Source organism: Narcine bancroftii, chromosome 8 (genome assembly GCF_036971445.1).
Source record: "Narcine bancroftii isolate sNarBan1 chromosome 8, sNarBan1.hap1, whole genome shotgun sequence".
In the NCBI taxonomy this organism is placed as follows: Eukaryota; Metazoa; Chordata; class Chondrichthyes; order Torpediniformes; family Narcinidae; genus Narcine; species Narcine bancroftii.
The window spans coordinates 60,571,882-60,594,204 of NC_091476.1; the positions used below are offsets into that span (position 1 = coordinate 60,571,882).

The 22,323-nt window shown below is 46.6% G+C and overlaps 1 protein-coding gene across 1 annotated transcript; it reads right to left on the reverse strand.

Annotated features, from left to right (window-relative positions):
• Nucleotides 1-18,918: 18,918 nt before the first annotated feature.
• LOC138740750 (histone H2A) lies at nt 18,919-19,395 on the reverse strand. Its single transcript, XM_069893828.1, has one exon. It carries the CDS (start codon nt 19,311-19,313, stop codon nt 18,936-18,938), a length of 378 nt encoding a protein of 125 aa, XP_069749929.1. The 5' UTR covers nt 19,314-19,395; the 3' UTR covers nt 18,919-18,935.
• Between the last annotated feature and the right edge of the window lie 2,928 nt (nt 19,396-22,323).

The window sequence follows — 22,323 nt, forward strand, 5'->3', positions numbered from 1 at the left end:
CATGCCACAGCAGCGAGTTGCCCTGTTTATCAACAACCCACCCTTGAATGGCAAGTACACAATGTTTAAATGGTTTTTGCTCATGTCATTTGAACTCAGCTAGCACGAACGGGCCATTCGCGTGCTTAAAATGAGAATGGTGATCGCAAACTCTCAGAACTGATGCAAGAGCTAGTGGGCCTTGCAGACAGACACACAAAGTGCTTCCTTTCCAAGTTGCCGGTGCCATTTCCAACATGGACTTTGCCAAACTGCATCTCGTGGTGAGAGAAGCATGCCACAACCTGACTCCATCCACGTGCAGCCCATTTGCGCAGAGGGAGCAACAGCACAAACTTCGTGCACCCCCATGGTGGCCAACGTAGCAGTCAAGCCACAACGTGGTGACTGCAGCAACAAAACAGCAGGGTACTGCTACTACAATCATCGGTGGATCTACAATGCCCAGCGGTGTGTACCGTACTGCACCTTTTCAGGCAGCAAGCCCAGACAGACACAGGGAAATGAGCAAGCCGGCCGCTATTAGTGGTCTCGGCCGTTGGCACCAGACAAAGCTTGCTTTACCTTTGAGACTGGAAGGCCCACCAGAAATCAGTCTAGTTCTGCCCATGTTCTTTGAGCAGAAGAACAATGCCAGAGGTCTACCCCTACAGGCTGCCAACAGTTCATCCATCCTCACCTATGGGACATGTTGCATGATCATTCATACTGGGAATGCCATTTTCAGGTGGAACTGTACCATCACCTCAGTAGGCCAGGCTTTCCTAGGAGTGAATTTACTCTGGGCGAACTAACTCCTGGTCAACCTCAACCAATGCTGGCTGGTTAATACAACTACCTTTCAGGTTTTCCCCCTCACACTGCGCCAAGACACTTTCCAGCTTTGGGAGTCCACACTCTCGAACAAAGCGTGTACACCATACTTCCCTGCTCTAGTGGCCCCCAACTTCCATGATGCAGATCAACACATGGCATACACCACATATAGACCAATGGTCCATCCATGTATGCGCAAGTGCGGTGACTGCCATGAGATAAACTCCTCCTAGCCAAGTCCGACTTTGCCAAGATGGAGGAATTGGGGATCGTCTGCTATTTCAACAGCACTATACATGGTCCCAAAGAACTCTGGTGGCTGGCGCTCCTTCAGAGACTCTTCTTTGGCTTGGCTTCGCGGACGAAGATTTATGGAGGGGGTAAAAAAAGTCCACGTCAGCTGCAGGCTCGTTTGTGGCTGACCAGTCCGATGCGGGACAGGCAGACACGATTGCAGCGGTTGCAAGGGAAAATTGGTTGGTTGGGGTTGGGTGTTGGGTTTTTCCTCCTTTGCCTTTTGTCAGTGAGGTGGGCTCTGCGGTCTTCTTCAAAGGAGGCTGCTGCCCGCCAAACTGTGAGGCGCCAAGATGCACGGTTTGAGGCGTTATCAGCCCACTGGCGGTGGTCAATGTGGCAGGCACCAAGAGATTTCTTTAGGCAGTCCTTGTACCTTTTCTTTGGTGCACCTCTGTCACGGTGGCCAGTGGAGAGCTCGCCATATAATACGATCTTGGGAAGGCGATGGTCCTCCATTCTGGAGACGTGACCCATCCAGCGCAGCTGGATCTTCAGCAGCGTGGACTCGATGCTGTCGACCTCTGCCATCTCGAGTACCTCGACGTTAGGGGTGTGAGCGCTCCAATGGATGTTGAGGATGGAGCGGAGACAACGCTGGTGGAAGCGTTCTAGGAGCCGTAGGTGGTGCCGGTAGAGGACCCATGATTCGGAGCCGAACAGGAGTGTGGGTATGACAACGGCTCTGTATACGCTTATCTTTGTGAGGTTTTTCAGTTGGTTGTTTTTCCAGACTCTTTTGTGTAGTCTTCCAAAGGCGCTATTTGCCTTGGCGAGTCTGTTGTCTATCTCATTGTCGATCCTTGCATCTGATGAAATGGTGCAGCCGAGATAGGTAAACTGGTTGACCGTTTTGAGTTTTGTGTGCCCGATGGAGATGTGGGGGGGCTGGTAGTCATGGTGGGGAGCTGGCTGATGGAGGACCTCAGTTTTCTTCAGGCTGACTTCCAGGCCAAACATTTTGGCAGTTTCCGCAAAGCAGGACGTCAAGCGCTGAAGAGCTGGCTCTGAATGGGCAACTAAAGCGGCATCATCTGCAAAGAGTAGTTCACGGACAAGTTTCTCTTGTGTCTTGGTGTGAGCTTGCAGGCGCCTCAGATTGAAGAGACTGCCATCCGTGCGGTACCGGATGTAAACAGCGTCTTCATTGTTGGGGTCTTTCATGGCTTGGTTCAGCATCATGCTGAAGAAGATTGAAAAGAGGGTTGGTGCGAGAACACAGCCTTGCTTCACGCCATTGTTAATGGAGAAGGGTTCAGAGAGCTCATTGCTGTATCTGACCCGACCTTGTTGGTTTTCGTGCAGTTGGATAATCATGTTGAGGAACTTTGGGGGACATCCGATGCGCTCTAGTATTTGCCAAAGCCCTTTCCTGCTCACGGTGTCGAAGGCTTTGGTGAGGTCAACAAAGGTGATGTAGAGTCCTTTGTTTTGTTCTCTGCACTTTTCTTGGAGCTGTCTGAGGGCAAAGACCATGTCAGTGGTTCCTCTGTTTGCGCGAAAGCCGCACTGTGATTCTGGGAGAATATTCTCAGCGACACTAGGTATTATTCTATTTAGTAGAATCCTAGCGAAGATTTTGCCTGCAATGGAGAGCAACGTGATTCCCCTGTAGTTTGAGCAGTCTGATTTCTCGCCTTTGTTTTTGTACAGGGTGATGATGGTGGCATCACGAAGATCCTGAGGCAGTTTACCTTGGTCCCAACAAAGCTTGAAAAACTCATGCAGTTTGGCATGCAGAGTTTTGCCGCCAGCCTTCCAGACTTCTGGGGGGATTCCATCCATACCTGCTGCTTTGCCACTTTTCAGTTGTTCGATTGCCTTATATGTCTCATCCAGGGTGGGAACCTCATCCAGCTCTAGCCTTAGGGGCTGTTGAGGGAGCTGGAGCAGGGCGGAATCTTGGACTGAGCGGTTGGTACTGAAAAGAGATTGGAAGTGTTCTGACCATCGGTTGAGGATGGAGATCTTGTCGCTGAGGAGGACTTTGCCGTCTGAGCTGCGCAGCGGGCTTTGGACTTGGGGTGAGGGGCCGTACACAGCCTTTAGAGCCTCGTAGAAACCCCTGAAGTCGCCAATGTCCGCGCTGAGCTGTGTTCGTTTGGCGAGGCTAGTCCACCACTCATTTTGGATCTCCCGGAGTTTGCGCTGAAGATGGCTGCATGCGCGACGGAAGGCTTGTTTCTTCTCTGGACAGGACGGCTTTGTAAGGTGAGCCTGGTGGGCAGCTCGCTTCTTTGCCAGCAGCTCCTGGATTTCCTGGCTGTTTTCGTCAAACCAGTCCTTGTTTTTCCTGGAGGAGAAGCCCAGTACCTCTTCAGTGGATTGCAGTATGGTAGCCTTCAACTGATCCCAGAGGGTTTCAGGGGACGGGTCCGTGAGGCGGGATGCAACGTCGAGCTTTGCTTTGAGGTTTGCCTGGAAGTTTCCTCTCGCTTCGTCTGACTGCAGTTTTCCAACATTGAACCTCTTTCTGGGGGCTTTATTGTTCCTGGGCTTTGGCTTGAAGTGAAGGTTGAGCTTGCAGCGAACCAGCCGGTGGTCAGTGTGGCATTCCGCGCTAGGCATGACCCTGGTGTGGAGCACATCTTGTTTGTCACTTTCTCGCACCAGGATGTAGTCCAGGAGGTGCCAGTGTTTGGATCGGGGATGCATCCAGGTGGTCTTAAGGCTGTCCCTCTGCTGAAAAAGGGTGTTTGTAATGACAAGCCGCTGTTCTGCGCAGAGCTCCAACAGGAGGCGCCCATTGTCGTTGCACTTGCCGACGCCATGCTTGCCCAGGATTCCTGGCCAGGTTTCTGAGTCTTTGCCGACACGAGCGTTGAAGTCGCCCAGGATGACAACCTTGTCGGCTGTAGGGGTACGTTGGATGAGGTTGCGCAGGTCGGTGTAGAACTTGTTCTTTTCTGCTGGTTCCGCCTGGAGGGTTGGAGCATAGACACTGATGAGGGTGATGTGACGCTTGTTTTGAAGTGGGAGTCGCATGGACATGATTCGGTCCGAGAGGCCTGTCGGAAGGTTTTCGAGTTTGGAGGCAATGAAGCTCTTGACCATGAAGCCTACACCAGATAGGCGTCGTTCATCCGAAGGCTTGCCAGACCAGTAGAGTGTGTAGCCCGCGCCGCGTTCTTGGAGGCTGCCTACATCTGCCAGGCGGACTTCACTGAGAGCGGCTATGTCGATGTCAAGTCTGAGGAGTTCATGTGCAATGAGGGCAGACCGACGTTCAGGTCGGTGGCTGTCAGTCTTGTCTAGCATGGTTCTGATGTTCCAGCATGCTAGCTTGAGTTTGTGAGCATCTTTTGAGGGGGAGGACGTGGAGGGGGAGGACGTGGAGGGGGAGGACGTGGAGGGGGAGGACGTGGAGGGGGAGGACGTTGAGGGGGAGGACGTGGACCTGTCCTCGGGCCTGCGCAAAGGAGCTTTTAGGTGGAGTGCAGTGCGCGCAGTACTGGCCCCACCCTTTACACCCATGGTTCGTGTGCCGTGGCCAAGCAAGCTGGGACGTGGCAGCGAGGTCCTTGGGTCGTAGGTTTTATATCGGAGTGGCCTTCTCCTATGCAGGTTTCTTACCCGGGCTGGAGGGGCCTGCCTCCCCTCCTAGGTCGGTCCATACTGCCCGGACCGGGGCCGAGGAGTTTGGGTTGCCAGTGGTTTGGCTGGACTCTGTATAGCTGCGGTCCGGGCGAAGGGTAAACGGCGGCGGCCCCGATACGGGCAGGAGCAAGGGGGAGACGGCGGCCCCAGTCCGGGCACAGGGAGAGCAGCAGCGGCCCCGGCCCCGGTCCGGGCGAAGGGTAGACGGCGGCGGCCCCGATCCGGGCAGGAGCAAGGGGGAGACGGCGGCCCCAGTCCGGGCACAGGGAGAGCAGCAGCGGCCCCGGCCCCGGTCCGGGCGAAGGGTAGACGGCGGCGGCCCCGATACGGGCAGGAGCAAGGGGGAGACGGTGGCCCCGGCCTCGGTCGAGTGAGGCAGGCGGAGGCCCCGGTCCAGACAGGGAGTGGGAGGCGGCGGCCCCAGTCCAGGCACAGGGAGAGCAGCAGCGGCCCCAGCCCCGGTCCGGGCGAAGGGTAGACGGCGGCGGCCCCGATACGGGCAGGAGCAAGGGGGAGACGGCGGCCCCGGCCTCGGTCGAGTGAGGCAGGCGGAGGCCCCGGTCCGGGCAGGGAGTGGGAGGCGGTGGCCCCAGTCCAGGCACAGGGTGAACTGCCTTCAGAGACTACCACATGGTCAATGATGCAATGGTATCAGACAAATACCCCGTCCTGCATATACAGGACCTTGCCACACGATTCCAAGATGCCCAGACATTTTCCAAAGTTGATCTAGTGAAAGGCTGCCATCAGATCCCAGTGTACCAGGACGACATTCAGAAGACGGCCATAACTACCCCATTTGGCCTCTCCGAGTTCCTGAGAATGCCATTCAGGCTGAAAAATGCAGCCCAAATATTGCAGTGCCTCATGGATTTTTGTGAACCTGGATGACATCCTCATTGCCAGCTCAGATCCCAGGACCCACAAAGAACATTTAAAATGCCTTTTTGCCCGTCTGCAGACTTTCGGGCTAACCATCAACCCATCCAAGGGCCAGTTTGGTTTGTCCACCCTTGACTTCCTTGGGCACTGCATCTCCAAAGGACTATTTGGAACTTTCCCAGGCCCAAAACCCTCAAATGCCTGCAGGAATTCCTTGGGATGGTGAATTTCTATCATCACTTCCTCCCAGGAGCAGCAGCCACCACGCGCCCTCCTTTCAACCTCATTAAGGCAGGTAATAAGGAGCCCAGCTGGTCTGCAGAGGCACTCCAGACATTCATGGAGACTAAAACAGCACTTTCCAAAGCCACATTCCTGCCACACCCAGATTCAGACATACCCCTTTCGCTAAAGACAGATGCCTCAGTGGCCATAGTGCTGCAACAGTGGGTGGATCACCAGTGGCGGCCACTCGCTTTCTTCAGTAAACACTTCTGACCACCCGAAATGAAGTACAGCACTTTTGATCATGAATTGCTGGCAATGTATCTGGCCATATGCCATTTACGGTACATCCTCAAAGGCCGAGTGATCATGCCTACATGGACAACAAGCCGCTGGTGCAGGGGTTGGGCAAAATCTCAGATGCCTAGTCAGTGAAGCAACAATGGCACCTTTTGTACAGCTACGAATATACAATGGACACACTAGTTGACACACTGTCCAGGCCAATGATCTCCAAGGTGACAGGTGGCATTGACACAGCTCAGCTCGCCAGAGACCAGGCTGAAGATGCTGACTCACAGGCATACCGTACTGTCATCACCAACCCACAAATTGAGTTCGCGCTGGACCTCGGAGGCCCAACACTCCTGTGCGATATGTCTACAGGCCAATCCTGCCTGTGACCTGGAGACGGTGGGTAATCAATAGACCCTCTCATCTTTCCATCTAGTCAACAGTCCGCCTCATTTTAGACAGGTTTGTATGGCATGGGCTTCAGCACGAAGTTTCACTTTGGGCAACAACCTGTGTACAATGGCAGCGAGCCAAAGTCCATTGGCACACAAAAGACCCAGTGCAACATTTCCCGCTCTCAGAAGACAGGTTCAACCATGTGCATATTGTTACAGAGTTCTGTGCTGTGTATTAGCCTATGTGTTGTATGGTTTTATGTTAAAAAGTGACAGTTTGCCTAAGAGAGCCAAGGTGAAGGTGGACTGGTGAGAGAATGGGAGACGGACTGAGCATGTGCAGAAAATGATCTAAACATTTCTTGACTTGGACGATAAACCACCACTGTAGTGGTGCTGTGGAGTGGAAGGAGGCCCAGAGCATGAGTATTGGTCTGGAGGACAGTTTAGAATGTTGGGATTTCAAAAGGGATGAAAATTCCGAAGGCAGCCAGAAGGATCCGGAACAAGCCAGTTGTTCCTCTCTCTGCAAGCAACACAAGAAGACAACTTCAAATTTTGTGCTTTCTCTCTCTCTCTCTCTCTCTCTCTCTCTCTCTCTCTCTCTCTCTCTCTCTCTCTCTCTCTCTCTCACAAAGATCTTTTGGCTTCAGTTTACCAAACAAACTGACTTTTGTTTATGATCCTTGCTTCAGTTGAGATTGAAGTTTTGTGAGCTTTGTGTGTTTTGTGTCTTAAGTTTTTTTTCTGTGGGCTGGATGGAAAAATAACTTAGACTTTAATTACACGTTATATTAAGGCTGGGGAATTTATTAGTTTTACACTGTTATAGAGATTTGCATATATTTGCATTGTTATAAAAGGGGGGGATTTTGAATTAAAGTTTGAAGGTGAATTTTTTGTTAATAAAGTCATTGTTCATTTTTATCCCTGTGTGATATGCCTTCTTTTTGGTTGCTTGTTTGATCTTGTAACATAATTTGGGGGAATCGACCAAGATTAAACCAATTTGGAAGCTTTAGGGTCGATTGACTTGTTATCAGTCATCTGAGTTTGACTCAACCTCCAGCTTGAAATTAAAAATAAACAGTGAGTGTATAAATCACCAGCAGAAAAACCAGCAACTATGAATATTGAACCCTTCAGTGGTTAATTTAAAAATGGATAAAAAGTCAAACTGATGGTTATAATTGGCAAGTTCAAACTTCTTACAGTAAGAACTGGGATGACAAAAAAAGGAAATTGCCCAAAAGATTGTTAAGCACTATGTAGGAAAGGAGGTATTTGAAGAAGCTGTATTAGAACAGTTTCCAAAGGAGAAAACTTCAGAGGAAGTAAAGTTGGCTTTGAGAAAACTAGAGTTAGAGGAAAAAAAGAGAGGCAGAAAGGAAAGCAGAACAGGAAGCAGTAAGGAAGCAGAAATGGAGGAGAGAGCAGCTGCAAGGGAGAAGAGAGAGAAAGAATGGAAATATGAGCTAGAACTAGCTAAATTGAGGCAGACTCTAATCCAAGGAGGGGGAGAAGCCCAAAACCCACGTGCTGGTCAGGAGGAGAGGTTTCTGGTCAGTAGAGAAGTGAGGTTAGTTCCTCCATTTGAGGAAGCTGAAATAGACCAGTATTTCCAGCATTTTGAGAAAGTAACTGTAAATGTAAAATGGCCACCAGACCAGTGGTCACTCCTGCTACGAAGTGTTCTTAAAGGGAAAGCCCAACAGGTGTATTCGTGTCTCACACTACAACAAGCAGATGATTACAAATTTGTAAAGCAGACTATACTCTGATCTTATGAACTAGTCCCAGAGGCTTATGGACAAAAGTTCAGGAGTTTTAAAAAATCAGCAACTCAATTTTACCTGGATTTTGCTTACAGGAAGGTTGTGTGTTTTGATCGGTGGTGTGCTGCAATGAAAGTAGAAAATAAGTTTGATTTATTGAGGGAAATAATTCTGATTGAGGAGATTAAAAATTGTGTTCCTGACGATATTCAAGTGTACTTGGAAGGGAAAAATATAAAAACTTGGCAAAAATTGGCTAAATTAGCAGAGGAGTATGCTTTAACCTACAAGCCTAAATGAACACAAGGGAAACCCTTTCAAAGGAATACTGCTGATAATCCAAGTAGAGTAGAAAGAAAATCTAGGAGTGATGTTAAAGGAAGAGAGGAAGAGAAATGGGTGAAGGAAAAATTTTTGAGTGTTATTTGCCACTATTGTAAGAAGCCAGGGCACATAATAGCAAATTGTCCTGTACTGAAAAGGAAGAAAGAGAAAGGGGTGGTACCAACTGCCTGTGTTCAGAGTGAGAAAGTTATGGATATTTTTAAACCATTCATGACTGAAGGTTTCATTTTGATTAAAGAAGAATCCAATCAAGTGCCAGTTAAAATTCTGTGGAATACTGGAGCAGCCCAATTGCTTGTATTAAGCAACAATTTGAATTTTGGTGAGGAGACCAATACTGGAGATGTGAATTTAATTAAAGGCATTGGTGGTGATGCAGAGCCTATACCTTTCATAGAATAGTGATGAAATCAGACTTAGTTAATGGCCCAGATATGATAGGGATAAGATCAAGTCTGCTGGTGGATGGAGTTTTTCTTTTGTTAGGGAATGATTTAGTAGAGGGTAAAGTCATACCTGCAGTGAAACTCACAAGTAAGCCATTGGTTTATGAGTCTGAAAAGGATTTGGAAATCTACCCTTCATGTGCCATTGCTAGAGCCATGTCTAGAAAAAAGGTAGAGGTAGAGAAAGTCTGTGGTGATCCTGTAGTAGAGGCAAGCATTGAGGACAAACCTAAGGATCCAGCTTTGCTGTTGTCAAGAGAAGAAATAATAACCAGACAAAAGCATGATCCTGATCTTGCTGGGATAAGAGATAAGATTCGGTCTAATCAGGAAATTGAAACTATGCCAGTAGGTTACTTTGTTCAAGATGGAATATTGATGAGAAATTGGAGACCACAAGTGATACCTGCCAGTGAAAATTGGGTGGTAGTAAGGCAAATTGTAATTCCCAAAACTTACAGTATTAAAATATTAAAGTTGGCTCACAGTAGACCTTTAGGAGGTCATCTTGGAGTGAAGAAGATGGTAGAAAAGATAAGGAAACAGTTTTATTGGCCGAAATTAAGAAAGGATGTTGTGAACTTTTGTAGAACCTGTCACACTTTGTCAACTGGTGGGCAAGTTGACTTTGTCATGCTTTCGGGGAGCCCTTCTCAAAAGTGATAGTGGATTGTGTTGGCCCATTGCCAAAAACCAAAGCAAGAAATGAATATTTGTTAACACTCATGTGCACAGCTTCAAGGTTTCCAGAGGCTATTCCCCTGAGAAACATTAAAGCAAAGACGATTGTGAAGGCTATGCTAAAACTTTTCACACTGTTTGGCCTACCAAGGGAAATTCAATCGGACAAAGGGAGTAATGTTATGTCTGGAATATTTCAACAGGTGGTGTATGAATTGGGAGCCCATCAAATTGTCGTCTGCCTATCATCCTGAAAGTCAAAGGGCCTTGGAAAGGTTCCATTTAACTGTGAAAAATATGATGAGGGCTTATTGCGTAGAAAATAATAAGGATTAGGATGAAGGAATCCATTTGTTATTGTTTGCTGTTAGAGAGGCAACTCAGGAGTCTCTTCGTTTAGTCCATTTGAGTTGGTGCTTCGTCATGAAGTCAGGGGTCCATTACTATTGTTGAAGGAACAATGGATACATAATGATATATAATCAAATCTTTTGGATTATGTTTTCAAATTTAAAACCAGATTACATCAGGCTTGTGAGATGGCAAGTAAAAATTTAAAAACTGCTCAGGGTACGATCAAAAAGCATAAATTGGGGACATTAAACCTGGCGACAAAGTATTGGTTTTGTTTCCAATGCAGTCAAACCCTTTGAGAGCTCAGTTTTCAGGACCGTATAAGGTGAAATCAAAAATTAACCAGGTCACCTATGTCATTGAGATGCCTGATAGTTGAAGAGCGACACAGGTCTGTCACGTGAACATGCTTAAACCTTACTTTGAGAAAATGATTGAGGAGACTAGGTTTCCAACCAAGTTGCTAGTTATAGAGGAAAGTAAGAAGGAGATAAGTTTCGTGGAAGGTCATGGAGCACAGAGCCCCAGGCTGGAAAATTCTATAGTTTTGCAAAACTTAGACACCAAGTTAATGCATTTGACTAAATCAGAAAGGGAAGAAATGAAGGCATTACTTATGAAATTTAAGGATATATTCCCAGTTGTTCTAAGAAGAACTACTGTGGCTTGTCATGATGTGGAGGTCAGAGATGCTAAGCCTATTAAGCAGCATCCTTACTGAGTTAATCAGGAAAAGATCAGATTGTTGGATCAAGAGGTGGATTATATGCTCAAAAATGACATCATCTGAAAATCAAATTCAAATTGGAGTTCACCCTGTGTTCTGGTGCCCAAGCCAGATGGCTCAATTAGGTTTTGTACAAATTATCAAAAGGTAAATATGGTGACAAAGACTGATGCATTCCCTATTCCCAGAATAGATGATTCTATAGATAAGGTGGGGAAAGCTAAGTTTCTTACAAAGATTGATCTCTTAAAAGGATACTGGTGTGTTCCTTTGACAGAGAAAGGCGGGGAGATTTCTTTACACCTTCGGGATTGTATAAGTATAATGTTATGCCTTTCGGGATGAAAAATTCACCTGGCACATTTCAGAGAATGATTAATGCAGTAATTCAGGGTTTAGAGCACACAGGAGCCTATATTTATTATTTAGTAATTAGTGCGGGTACATGGGAAGAACACATGCTTGAATTAGAGCAGCTATTTCATAGACTGGTGGAAGTAAACCTCACTGTGAATTTGCACAAGAGTGAGTTTGGACATGCCACTGTAATTTATCTGGGTTATGTGGTAGGACAGGTGGCACCGGTTGGAGCAAAAGTATTGGCTATTACTGCGTTCCCTATCCCCGGTAATAAGAAAGCTCTTTGGAGATTTCTAGGTATGATTGGCTACTATCGTAGATTTTGTAAAAAGTTTGCAAAAATTGCACTCCCATTAACAAAACTACTTGGAAAGAAAGAAAAAATTATCTGGTCAGATGCATGCCAGGAAGCATTTCTGAAGTTAAAGCCATTTTACGCCATCAGCTTTTACTTGTGTCCCCTAACTTTGAAAAGCAACTCTCTTTAGCCCTGGATGCCAGTGATGAAGTGGTTGGTACTGTACTGTTACAGAAGAAGGATGGAGTAGAACATCCTATTTTGTACTTCTGGAAAAAGTTTAACGACCATCAACCATTGAGAAGGAGTTATTAGCATTTGTTTTGGCATTGCAATATTTTGATGTGTATATTTGTACTGCTCAAAAGCTATTAATAATATATACTGACCATAATCCATTAGTTTTTCTGTCTAAAATGAAAAATAAGAACAAAATTGGATCCAGACCAAACCAGTTGTTCCTCTCTCTGCAAGCAACACAAGACAACTTTGCATTTTAACATAACATAACATAACAATTACAGCACGGAAACAGGCCATTAGGCCCTTCTAGTCCGCACCGAACCAAACACCCCTTTCTAGTCCCACCTCCCTGCACAATGCCCATAACCCTCCATCTTCTTCTCATCCATATACCTGTCCAACCTTTTCTTAAATAATACAATTGACTCCGCCGCCACTATTTCTCCCAGAAGATCATTCCACACGGCTACCACTCTCTGAGTAAAGAAGTTCCCCCTCATGTTACCTCTAAACCTCTGCCCCTTAATTCTTAACTCATGTCCTCTTGTTTTAATCTTTCCTCCTCTTAACGGATAGACTATTTGTCTATCCACATCCACTCTGTCTATCCCTTTCATAATCTTAAATACTTCTATCAAATCCCCTCTCAACCTTCTACGCTCCAAAGAATAAAGACCTAATCTGTCCAATCTCTCCCTATACTCTAGATGCTTAAACCCAGGTAACATTCTGGTAAACCTTCTCTGCACTCTCTCCACTCTGTTTATATCCTTCCTATAATTAGGCGACCAGAACTGCACACAGAACTCCAAATTAGGCCGCACCAACGTCTTATACAATCTCAACATCACCTCCCAACTCCTATATTCCATGCAATGATTGATAAAGGCCAGCATACTAAAAGCCTTCTTCACTACCCTATTCACGCGAGTTTCTACCTTCAGGGAACGATGTACCGTCACTCCTAAATCTTTCTGCTCTTCTGTATTCCTCAATGCACTCCCATTTACCACGTATGTCCTATTCTGATTCTTCTTACCAAAATGAAGCACCTCACACTTATCAGCATTAAATTCCATCTGCCATTTTTCAGCCCACTTTTCTAAGCAGCCCAAATCCCTCTGCAATCCTTGAAAACCTTCTTCATTATCCACTATTCCACCTATCTTAGTATCGTCTGCATATTTACTAATCCAATTCACCACCCCATCATCAAGATCATTAATGTAAATAACGAACAACAATGGGCCCAATACAGATCCTTGAGGCACACCACTGGTCACCGGCCTCCAACCTGACAGACAATTATCCACTACCACTCTCTGCCCTCTCCCTTTCAGCCAATGTTCAATCCATTTGACTATCTTAAAATTTATACCTAAAGACTGCACCTTCCTAACTAACCTTCCATGTGGTACCTTATCGAAGGCCTTACTGAAGTCCATATAGACAACATCGACTGCGCTACCCTCATCCACATTCTCTCTCTCTCAAAGATCTTTTGGCTTCAGTTTACCAAACAAACTGAATTTTGTTTATGATCTTTGCTTTAGTTGAGATCAGAATTTTGTGTGTTTGTGTTTGTTTTGTGTTTAAGTTTTTCTGTGGGCTGGTTGGAAAAATAACTTGGACTTTAATTACATATGTTATATTTAGGCTGGGGAATTTATTAGTTTTACACCGTTATAGAAATTTGCATAGTGACCAGTGGGCATTGTTATAAAAGGGGGGAGGGGGAATTTTGAATTAAAGTTTGAAGGTGATTTTTTTGTTAATAAAGTAATTGTTCATCTTTACCCCTGTGTGATATGCTTTCTTTGTGGTTGCTGGTTTGATCTTGTAACAATATGGAGATTGTAGGGCCCCTTCCCATCAGCCAGGGAATGAGGTACCTTTTCACAGTGGTTGATTGCTTTACACGCTGGCCAGAAGCAATGCCCATGCCGGCCTGCAACATAAGATACCTGCGTAAGGGCCTTTACCTCACATCGGCTGTTTTGGTGTTTCTTCCCTCAGAGCTTTGGACTAGGGAGCCCAGTTTACCTCTTTCCTCTGATCAACCATGGCCAAATTCTGAGGCAGCCAGTTACGTGGCACAACCGCCTACCACCCCCAATCCAATGGTCTGGTAGAGTGCTTTCACTGCCATCTAAAAGCAGCCGTCAAATTACAGCTGTCTGAGCCCAACTGGATGGATGAACTCCCATGGGTCCTGCTGGGGATCCGCACAGCACCTAAAGAGTGTCTCCCCACCTCATCGGCGGAAATGGTCTATGATGCACGGCTCTCCATCCCAGACAATGTCCATTTGGGCTCCATGGAACCACCACAAAATGGCTACAATGGCTGAAGAGCCATATCCACGTCCACATCCTACCACCACCCACATGACGCCAACCAGCTACATCCCACAAGAACTCAAAGCCGTGGACTTTGTCTTTGTAAGATGGGCAGCCAGGTACCCTCCCCTCCCTCAGTGCCCTAGATAACCGTCCCGTAAACATTCAAGGAATTCCTCCTCCTCAGTATTTTTACTAATTTGGCTACTCCAATCTATATGTAAATTAAAGTCTCCCATGATGACAGCTCTTCCCTTATTGCACGCTTCTCTAATTTCTCTTTTTATGCCTTCCTTCACCTCTACATTACTATTTGGAGGCCTATATACCACCCCCCCTAATGTTTTCCGCCCCTTGCTATTCCTCAATGCTATAAAATCACTTGAAGTAAGGGACATAGGGACCAAAATTGTGGAATCTTTATGGGTTGAAATAAGAAATGGGAAGGGTTTAAAAAAAAACCTTGCTATCTATAATATACAGGCCCCCAAACATCAATCAAGAAGTGGATTGTGAGGTACAGACGGAAATGGAAAAAGCATGTCAGGAGAATGTCAAGATAATTATGGGAGATTTTAATATGAAAGGGGATTGGGAATGTCAGGAAGGTAAAGGATCTCAGGAGAAAGTGTTTATAGAGTGCTTATGGGATGGCATTTTGGAACAGCTCTCTGATAAGCCCACCCGAAGATTGGTGATTTTGAATTGGGTGATGAGTAATTAGGGATTTAAAGATTGTGGAGCCCTTAGGAAGTAATGATCACAACGTGATAGAGTTCAGCTTCCAATTTGAGAAGGAAAAAATATAAGGTGTGTCAATATTTCAGTGGAACAAAGGGAATTACAGTGGTATGAGAGAGGAACTGGTCCAAGTTGACTGGAAAATGGCAAAACACAATTGGTTGATATTTCTACAAGAAATTAAAGAAAAAGCACGGGATGGATATATACCAAGGAAAAGGAAAATCATGAATGTTAAAATGACGCACAATTGCTAAAACAAAAGTAGGGTAGATATTGAGCCAATTGGAAAATGAAGCTGGAGAAATTATAATGGGTAACAAAGAGATGGCAGAGGAACTAAATGGATATTTTGCATCAGCCTTCACTGTGGAGGACAGTAGCAATATACCTAATATTCAAAGGTCTCCGGGAATAGAATTAAATACAATCAGGATTACAAGAGAGGTAGTGCTTATTAAGCTGGATGGCCTAAAAATAGGTAAGGCTTTGGGACCAGATGAGGTGCACCCCTGGGTTCTGAAGGAGGTGGCTTTGGAGATTGTAGAAGCATTAGAATTGATTTTCCAGAAATCAACAGACTCCGGCATGGTTCCTGAGGATTGGAAGGTTGCAAATGTAGTTTCCATATTTAAGAAAGGAGCAAGGCAGAAAAAAGGAAATTGGATGCCTATTAGACTGACTTCGGTAGTTGGAAAGATATTGGAATTGATCCTTGAGGATGAGGTTATGGAATACTTCGAGGTGCATGGCATGATAGGCCCCAGCCAGCATGAAGGGAAGATCCTGTCTGACCAACCTAATGGAATTTTTTGAGGAAGTCTCAAGTAGGGTGGACAACGGAAAGGTTGTGGATATAGTATATTTGGGTTTTCAAAAGGCCTTCGATAAGGTGCCACATAAGAGGCTGTTTAATAAGATGAGAACACATGGAATTGCCAGTGAAATTATAGATTGGGTAGAGCATTGGCTGATAGGCAGGAAGCAATGGGATCCTATTCTGGTTGGCTGCCTGTTAAAAGTGGTGTACTGCTAGAGTTGGTGTTGGGCTGTTTCTTTTTACAATGTATACAAGATGATTTAGATTGTGGATTAAATGGCTTCATGGCAAAGTTTGCAGATGACACCAAGATGGGTGGTAGAGTACAAAGTGTAGAAGAAATCTACAGCTTAGGAGAAAGGGCGAAGAAATGGCAGATGAGATATAATGTTGAGAAATGTACAGTTTTGCATTTTTGTGGAGGAAATAAATGGTTGGATTATTATTTGGATGGGTAGAAAATTCAAACCTCAGAAGTACAAAGGGACTTGGGAATCCTCATGCAGGATAACCTGAAAGTTGCATGTTGGCATTTGTTTTAAAGGGGATTGAATCAGAAAAAAAATGAGGTTTTGATAAGACTATGGGGCACTGGAGAGACCTCATTTGAAGTACTGTGGGCAATTTTGGGCCATATCTTAGAAAGGTTGGAGAGGGTATAGAGGACATTTACCAGAATGATGATAATAACATATGAGGAATACAGTGGTTCTTGGACTCTATTTATTAGAATATATAAGAATGAGTGGGGATCTCAGAAACAGATTGGATGTAAATAAGCTGTTTCCTCTGTTGGGTGATTCCAGGACAAGAGGGCACAGTCTTAGAATTTAAAAAGTATCAATTTACAACCGAGATGAGAAGAAATTTCTTTAGCCAAAGGATAGTGGATTTGTGGAATTCATTGCCACATGCAGCTGCGGAGGCAGGATCATTGGGGGAAATTGATAGGATTCCAATTAGTCAGCGAATCATGGGATATGGAGACAAGGCCAAAACCTGGAACTAGATGGGAGAACAGTTTAGCTCAAGGAGGTTTCACAGAGTGACTTGATGGGCCAAATGGCCTGCTTTCACTTGTGATCTTGACAGGACTGGTTCTGGGGTGGCAGATATGAGGAGACATTGACCTGGGCTGGGCTTGTGTTGGCTGGAGGTGAGAGGAATGTGGAGAGTCGATAAGAAGTGTTGTGACAGAATATAGATAAGTTTTGGGGAGATATATTGGGGAAAACATTTTTAGTATAGATCACATACAAACACTTCAAAACAGATTTTATTTAAAATAATGGAGCTCTGCTCATGCTAGACATGTCGGGGGCCAAAATACTTTGCAAAAGCTTTGGAGAGTGCCCAATAATCCACTAATGGATTATTGTCTGGAGTAGAACTTGCTGTTCAAAGACGGTCATGTGGTTTTGCAACCAGGGAGAGTCAAACAGGCTTTCTCTCAGAATGATCACTTCTACAGTGTTACAGTCAGCAACAGCAACTGGGACTGGAACAGGACAAGCTGGTGAGCTTGTGGAAAACCCCATTGGGAAGGTAGGTTGCGAGTTTAACCATGTCAAAGCCCTTGTGGCTCATGCAAGAGGAGAGGACTGGCTGTCTAATGTTTTACTTGAAATAAAAGAAACAAAAAGGAAATATGTGGTGAACTGAAATAAAGAGGTTATCATCTGGAGAACCCTGAAGGGGCAAGTTTCTTTGGCAAAACGCTGAAATGGCAGATCAAAAAGGAATCAGTTGTGGGTGACTCTCTGAAAACAGACAAGAACCTTCCTGAGTGGTAACCACTTACCTTTCAAGCTCCAAAGCATGGTGAACTTTAGAAATGTTAAATTCTGTGCACAGTTTAAGAATTGCCTGCAACCAGTGAACTTCGAGGAGTGAGAAGTGAGATTGGACTGTGAATCAAAGAACTTTTCTGAACTTGAACATTACATACACATGTGCTTAGAATTAGAAGGGGGTTAAGTTAGGTTAGTTAAGTCAACAGTGATAAGTTAAAGTGTGAGTTTTGTTTTCATGTTTAAAGATAATTAAAAACACTTTTGTTAAGTAACCATTTATCATGGTGAATATTGCTGCTGGGTTTTGGGGTACTCTGGGCTTATAGCAGTGTTGATCCTGTGGCTTTTTCCCAGGGCTGAAATGGCTAACAGGAGGGGCATAGTTTTAACATGGGACAGAAGGGATGCAAGAGGTATATTCTTAACACAGTGGTTGGTGGAGACGTTCGATTTGATCGACCAATTCAATTAAATAGTTTTGCAACTGAATGTGCTTTGGTACAGTTGTTTCTGAAGATGTACTGAGATATGCAGGAAGCCCTTGATAGGGTGACACTGGGAAGGTTCGTGCAGAAAATTGAAGAGGCATAGATGCAAGACGGAACATATTCGGTTGAATAAAAGATTCCCTGTCCACCGGGCAAAGGGGAGTTGGCATTCATGGTTATTTTTTTCTGGTTATCGTGGATGAATTGAGAGTCATTGGGATCAGACGGGACAGGTGAACAGTGTGGTCTAGTGTTTCCAGAGAAACACTTTTAACAAAAAGATTAGGAGCGCGGTCCTCGAGAGCGTAACTAACTGAGTTGAGAATATTCAAGTAACACCCGAGAATCGCAGCCAGTGGTGCGGATGGTAAAACCTGTCCTGGGAACTGTTCTCCGGTCAACAGTTTGTGCTGTGGTGTGTGAGGGAGTGTTTTTGGGTGCGATCACATCGCCGGGTTTGCCAGCCCTTCCTGTGGAAAGCGCCGATTATCAGCTCAATCCTGAAATGGGAATTAACTGCAGCATTCTCGCTGGATTTAATATTTCTGTTGAAAAGCAGCGAACATGTCAGTCAGTGATTGTCGCTCAGTGAAAGTCTCTTCTCCTGTTGTTAGGGGTGCCGGGCAATGCTCATTGTTTGCCTCACGCTAGGAAGTGTACCATGTATTTTACATCTTTAGTGTTATTAGGTGAGTATAAGGGGAACCTTTGATCGGGGGAAGAGAACGCGGAAGACACAGAGGCGGAGGTTCGGGAGCTGACAGCGGGAAGTCTCCGGCCCGTCCGCTCGCTGCCATGAAGTTGCCCTATGCCGCCGCCACCGCCGCCTCTGTTCTGAGAACCGGAGAGTTTGTAGAGTTGCCGTCATGACCGAGACCGCAGCCGCCCAAACCAAGGTTCCCAACAAGGTGGTCACCCGTGATTGTGCGGTTGAAATGCAACTCTTTCCCGGTCAGCCTTTCCAGACATTGTGAGCGGCTCTAAAAAGAGCCTTTGGATCACGGAGTTCACTTTCTGCGGCTTTATTTGCTGGCTGCGCCGGTTTTCTTGGGTAACAGCACGGCCTGGATATTCGGCAACACCCCGCCCTGGGCAATGGTCACCCCTCCCAGCAGCTTGTTGAGCTCCTCGTCGTTGCGAACGGCCAGCTGAAGATGTCTGGGGATGATGCGCGTCTTCTTGTTATCCCGGGCCGCGTTGCCGGCCAGCTCGAGGATTTCAGCCGTCAGATACTCCAGCACAGCAGCCAGATAGACCGGGGCTCCGGCGCCCACCCGCTCGGCATAGTTGCCCTTTCTCAGGTGCCTGTGAACACGGCCCACCGGAAACTGCAGTCCGGCCCGGGACGAGCGGGATTTAGCCTTGGCTCGAGCTTTGCCTCCTTTTCCTCGACCAGTCATTTCAACAAACTTGACAACAAAGAACAAGGAAATTCTGCCGCGTTGGCCCTTCTTGTAAGTTCTGTAGGAATGCGGGAGGGCGCTTCTGATTGGTGGAGTAGCGCTTCATCTCATTGGTGAAAAGAAAAAGCCCAATCACACAGATGGTTCATTCACCAATGATCAGAGAGAAAAATAACAACCGCGGGAAATAACCGGCAAACCCACATTTGAAAAGCCCGCCGAAGAAAAACGTCTGAAAAATAGCCAAAAACCCGTAACAAATCTGTGTGAACGTGAATTCCCCGATTCGCCAGGTACTAGCTCCTGACACACTCACAACATAGTTCATTCCAAGGGAGAGACGCTGCCAGTTGAATTATCCCATGCTTTAGAAAAGCTCGCCGATTGGAACAAATGCCGATTCATAGAATTTAGTTGTGGTCGGATTCGTGGGGACAGAATTAGATTATGGAGGATCCCTGTATCACACCCTGTTGTCGGAGTCACAAGAACAATGTGAACACTTACTGTTGTGTGGGATAAAAATGGGACTCAGGGAAGTTAGAAATAGATGGCAATCACTGCAGGGAACTCACTCCACAATTAAAACATCAGCACAGTTTTGCATCAGCCTTCACTGTGGAGGAGAGTAGCAATATACCTAATATTCAAAGGTCTCCGGGAACAGCTGCAGATGGCCATGGTCAACATGCCCAAGGATGAGTTTCAGTGTATCCTGGATGAGTTCCTGTCCCTCCTACGCCACAGTTCTCCACCACCTCACCACGCCATGGGGTATTTCATTACATCTCCACCCAAGGCCTGCTGGTCCATGCCAAGGCATGCCGGCTCCTGTCGGAGAAGCTCCAGATAGTGAAGGAAGAGTTCTCGCATCTGCAGGAACTGGGGATCATTTGACACTCTGACAGTCCTTGGGCCTCACCACTCCACCTGGTCCCTGAAGCCTCTGGCGGCTGGGATCCCTGCGGAGATTATTGACTGCTTAATGACCCGACAGTACTTGACTGTTACTCGATCTCTCACATGCAGGACTTTATGGCCAACCTGCATGGCGAGAGGGTATTCTCCAAGGTTGACCTGGTTTGCGGGTGTGATAGTACAGATTCTATCACCAATGTGTATATATGCAGATGGTAGTTTAGGATGACTGTGATTGGCTGAGAGTGTAGCCACACCTACTGGCAGGTCTTAAAGGATTGCTCCTAGCCAGACCAGGTCATTCTGGACTGGTTGACCTACTTGTGATATGCTCCAGTCTTTTAGTTAATAAAAGCCTTGGTTTGGATCAACAAGTCTTTGGTTGTGTCGAAGCACACTACAGCGGGTATCACCAAATCCCAGAGCACCCCGAGGACATACCCAAACCAAACTGGCCATCATCACCCCCTTCAGCTTGTTCGAGTTCCTACATATGCCATTTGGGCTCAAGAATGCTGCCCAGAACTTCCAGCACCTTATGAACACAGTGGGCAGGGATTTGAATTTCGTATTCATTTACCTGGACAACATCCTTGTCGCCAGCACAACACAAGTCTCACCTGCACACCCTCTTCTCCCGACTGGCTGACTTTGGTCTAACGATCAATCCGGCCAAATGCCAGTTTGGGAAAGAGTCCATTCAGTTCCTGAGCCAAACCATCACAGTTGAACGAGCTAGACCTGCCACTGGTTACTGCAGTCAAGGAGTTTCCATGCCCAGACAACCTCAAGGGGGCTACAGGAGTTCACGGGTATGGTCAATTTCTATAACTGCTTCATTCCAGGCGCTGTGCGCATCATGCAGCCGCTCTTCACCCTCATCGTGACCAAAGACAAGACACTCGCTTGGACTCCAGAGGCCAGCAGGGCTTTTGAAGCCATGAAAGATGTCCTCGCGAAGGCTATCCTGCTCATCCACCGACCTGCATATGGTGCTCTCCATCAATGACTCTGTGTAGAGCTCGTCGAAAGAACCAAAGACTTGTTGATCCAAACCAAGGCTTTTATTAGCAAAAGACAGGAGATCTTCACAGGTGGCCGACCAGTCCAGAATGATCCAACCTGGCTAGGGACACAACCCTTTAAGGCCCAGACAATAGGTGTGGCTTAGCTCTCAGCCAATCGCTGTAAGCACAGTCTAGATACAGTAACTATATACACTATGTACATTGGTGATAGATCTGTACTATCACATTCACCCCTTCTTGGAGAACTGACCCTGGGAAAAAAAACGAAAACGAGGGAGAGAATGAAAGGAAGGGGTAGGTCAAGGACTGTAGCAGTCAGGGGGTCTGACCATCCGGCGTGACCGCCGTGGTGCCGGGATTGGGGTTGCTGGAGTGGTGTCGCCAGCGGGCTCGTCGGGTGCGACTGCTCCATCGCTCAATTCCCCAGTCGTGTTGTCGGCAGGGTGGCCCGGGTCATTGGGGTGCTGTTGGTCTTTCTGTTGCGGCACGGGTCCTGGGGAATAAAGAGTTGGGGAAGGTTGGGTTGGGGGATTTGCTGGGTCTTCCGCGTCCTGAGCTAGGTCCCGCACCGAAACAGTGTCCTCCCGCCCGTCTGGGAACTCAACGTAGGCGTAATGTGGGTTCGTGTGGAGTAGACTCACTCGGTCGACCAAGGGGTCATTCTTTGAGTGCCGGACATGGCGTTGCAAAAGGATGGGGCCAGGGATGGTGAGCCATGCCGGTACAGTGGGTCCTGATTCGGATTTCCTTGGGAAAAGGAACATCCTTTCTTGGGGGGTGGCATTTGTTGCAGTACATAGGAGGGAGCGGATGGAATGTAAGGCACTAGTGAGAACCTCCTGCCAGTGAGAGGTGGGGAGACCTTTAGACCAGAGAGCCAGTGTAACCGCTCTCCATATGGTGGCATTCTCCCTCTCGACCTGGCCGTTACCACGTGGGTTATAGCTCGTGGTCCTGCTTGAAGCAATACCACACTCCAGAAGGTACTGTCGCAGCTCTGCGCTCATGAATGAGGACCCCCTATCACTGTGGATGGAATTGGGGTACCCGAAGATGGTGAA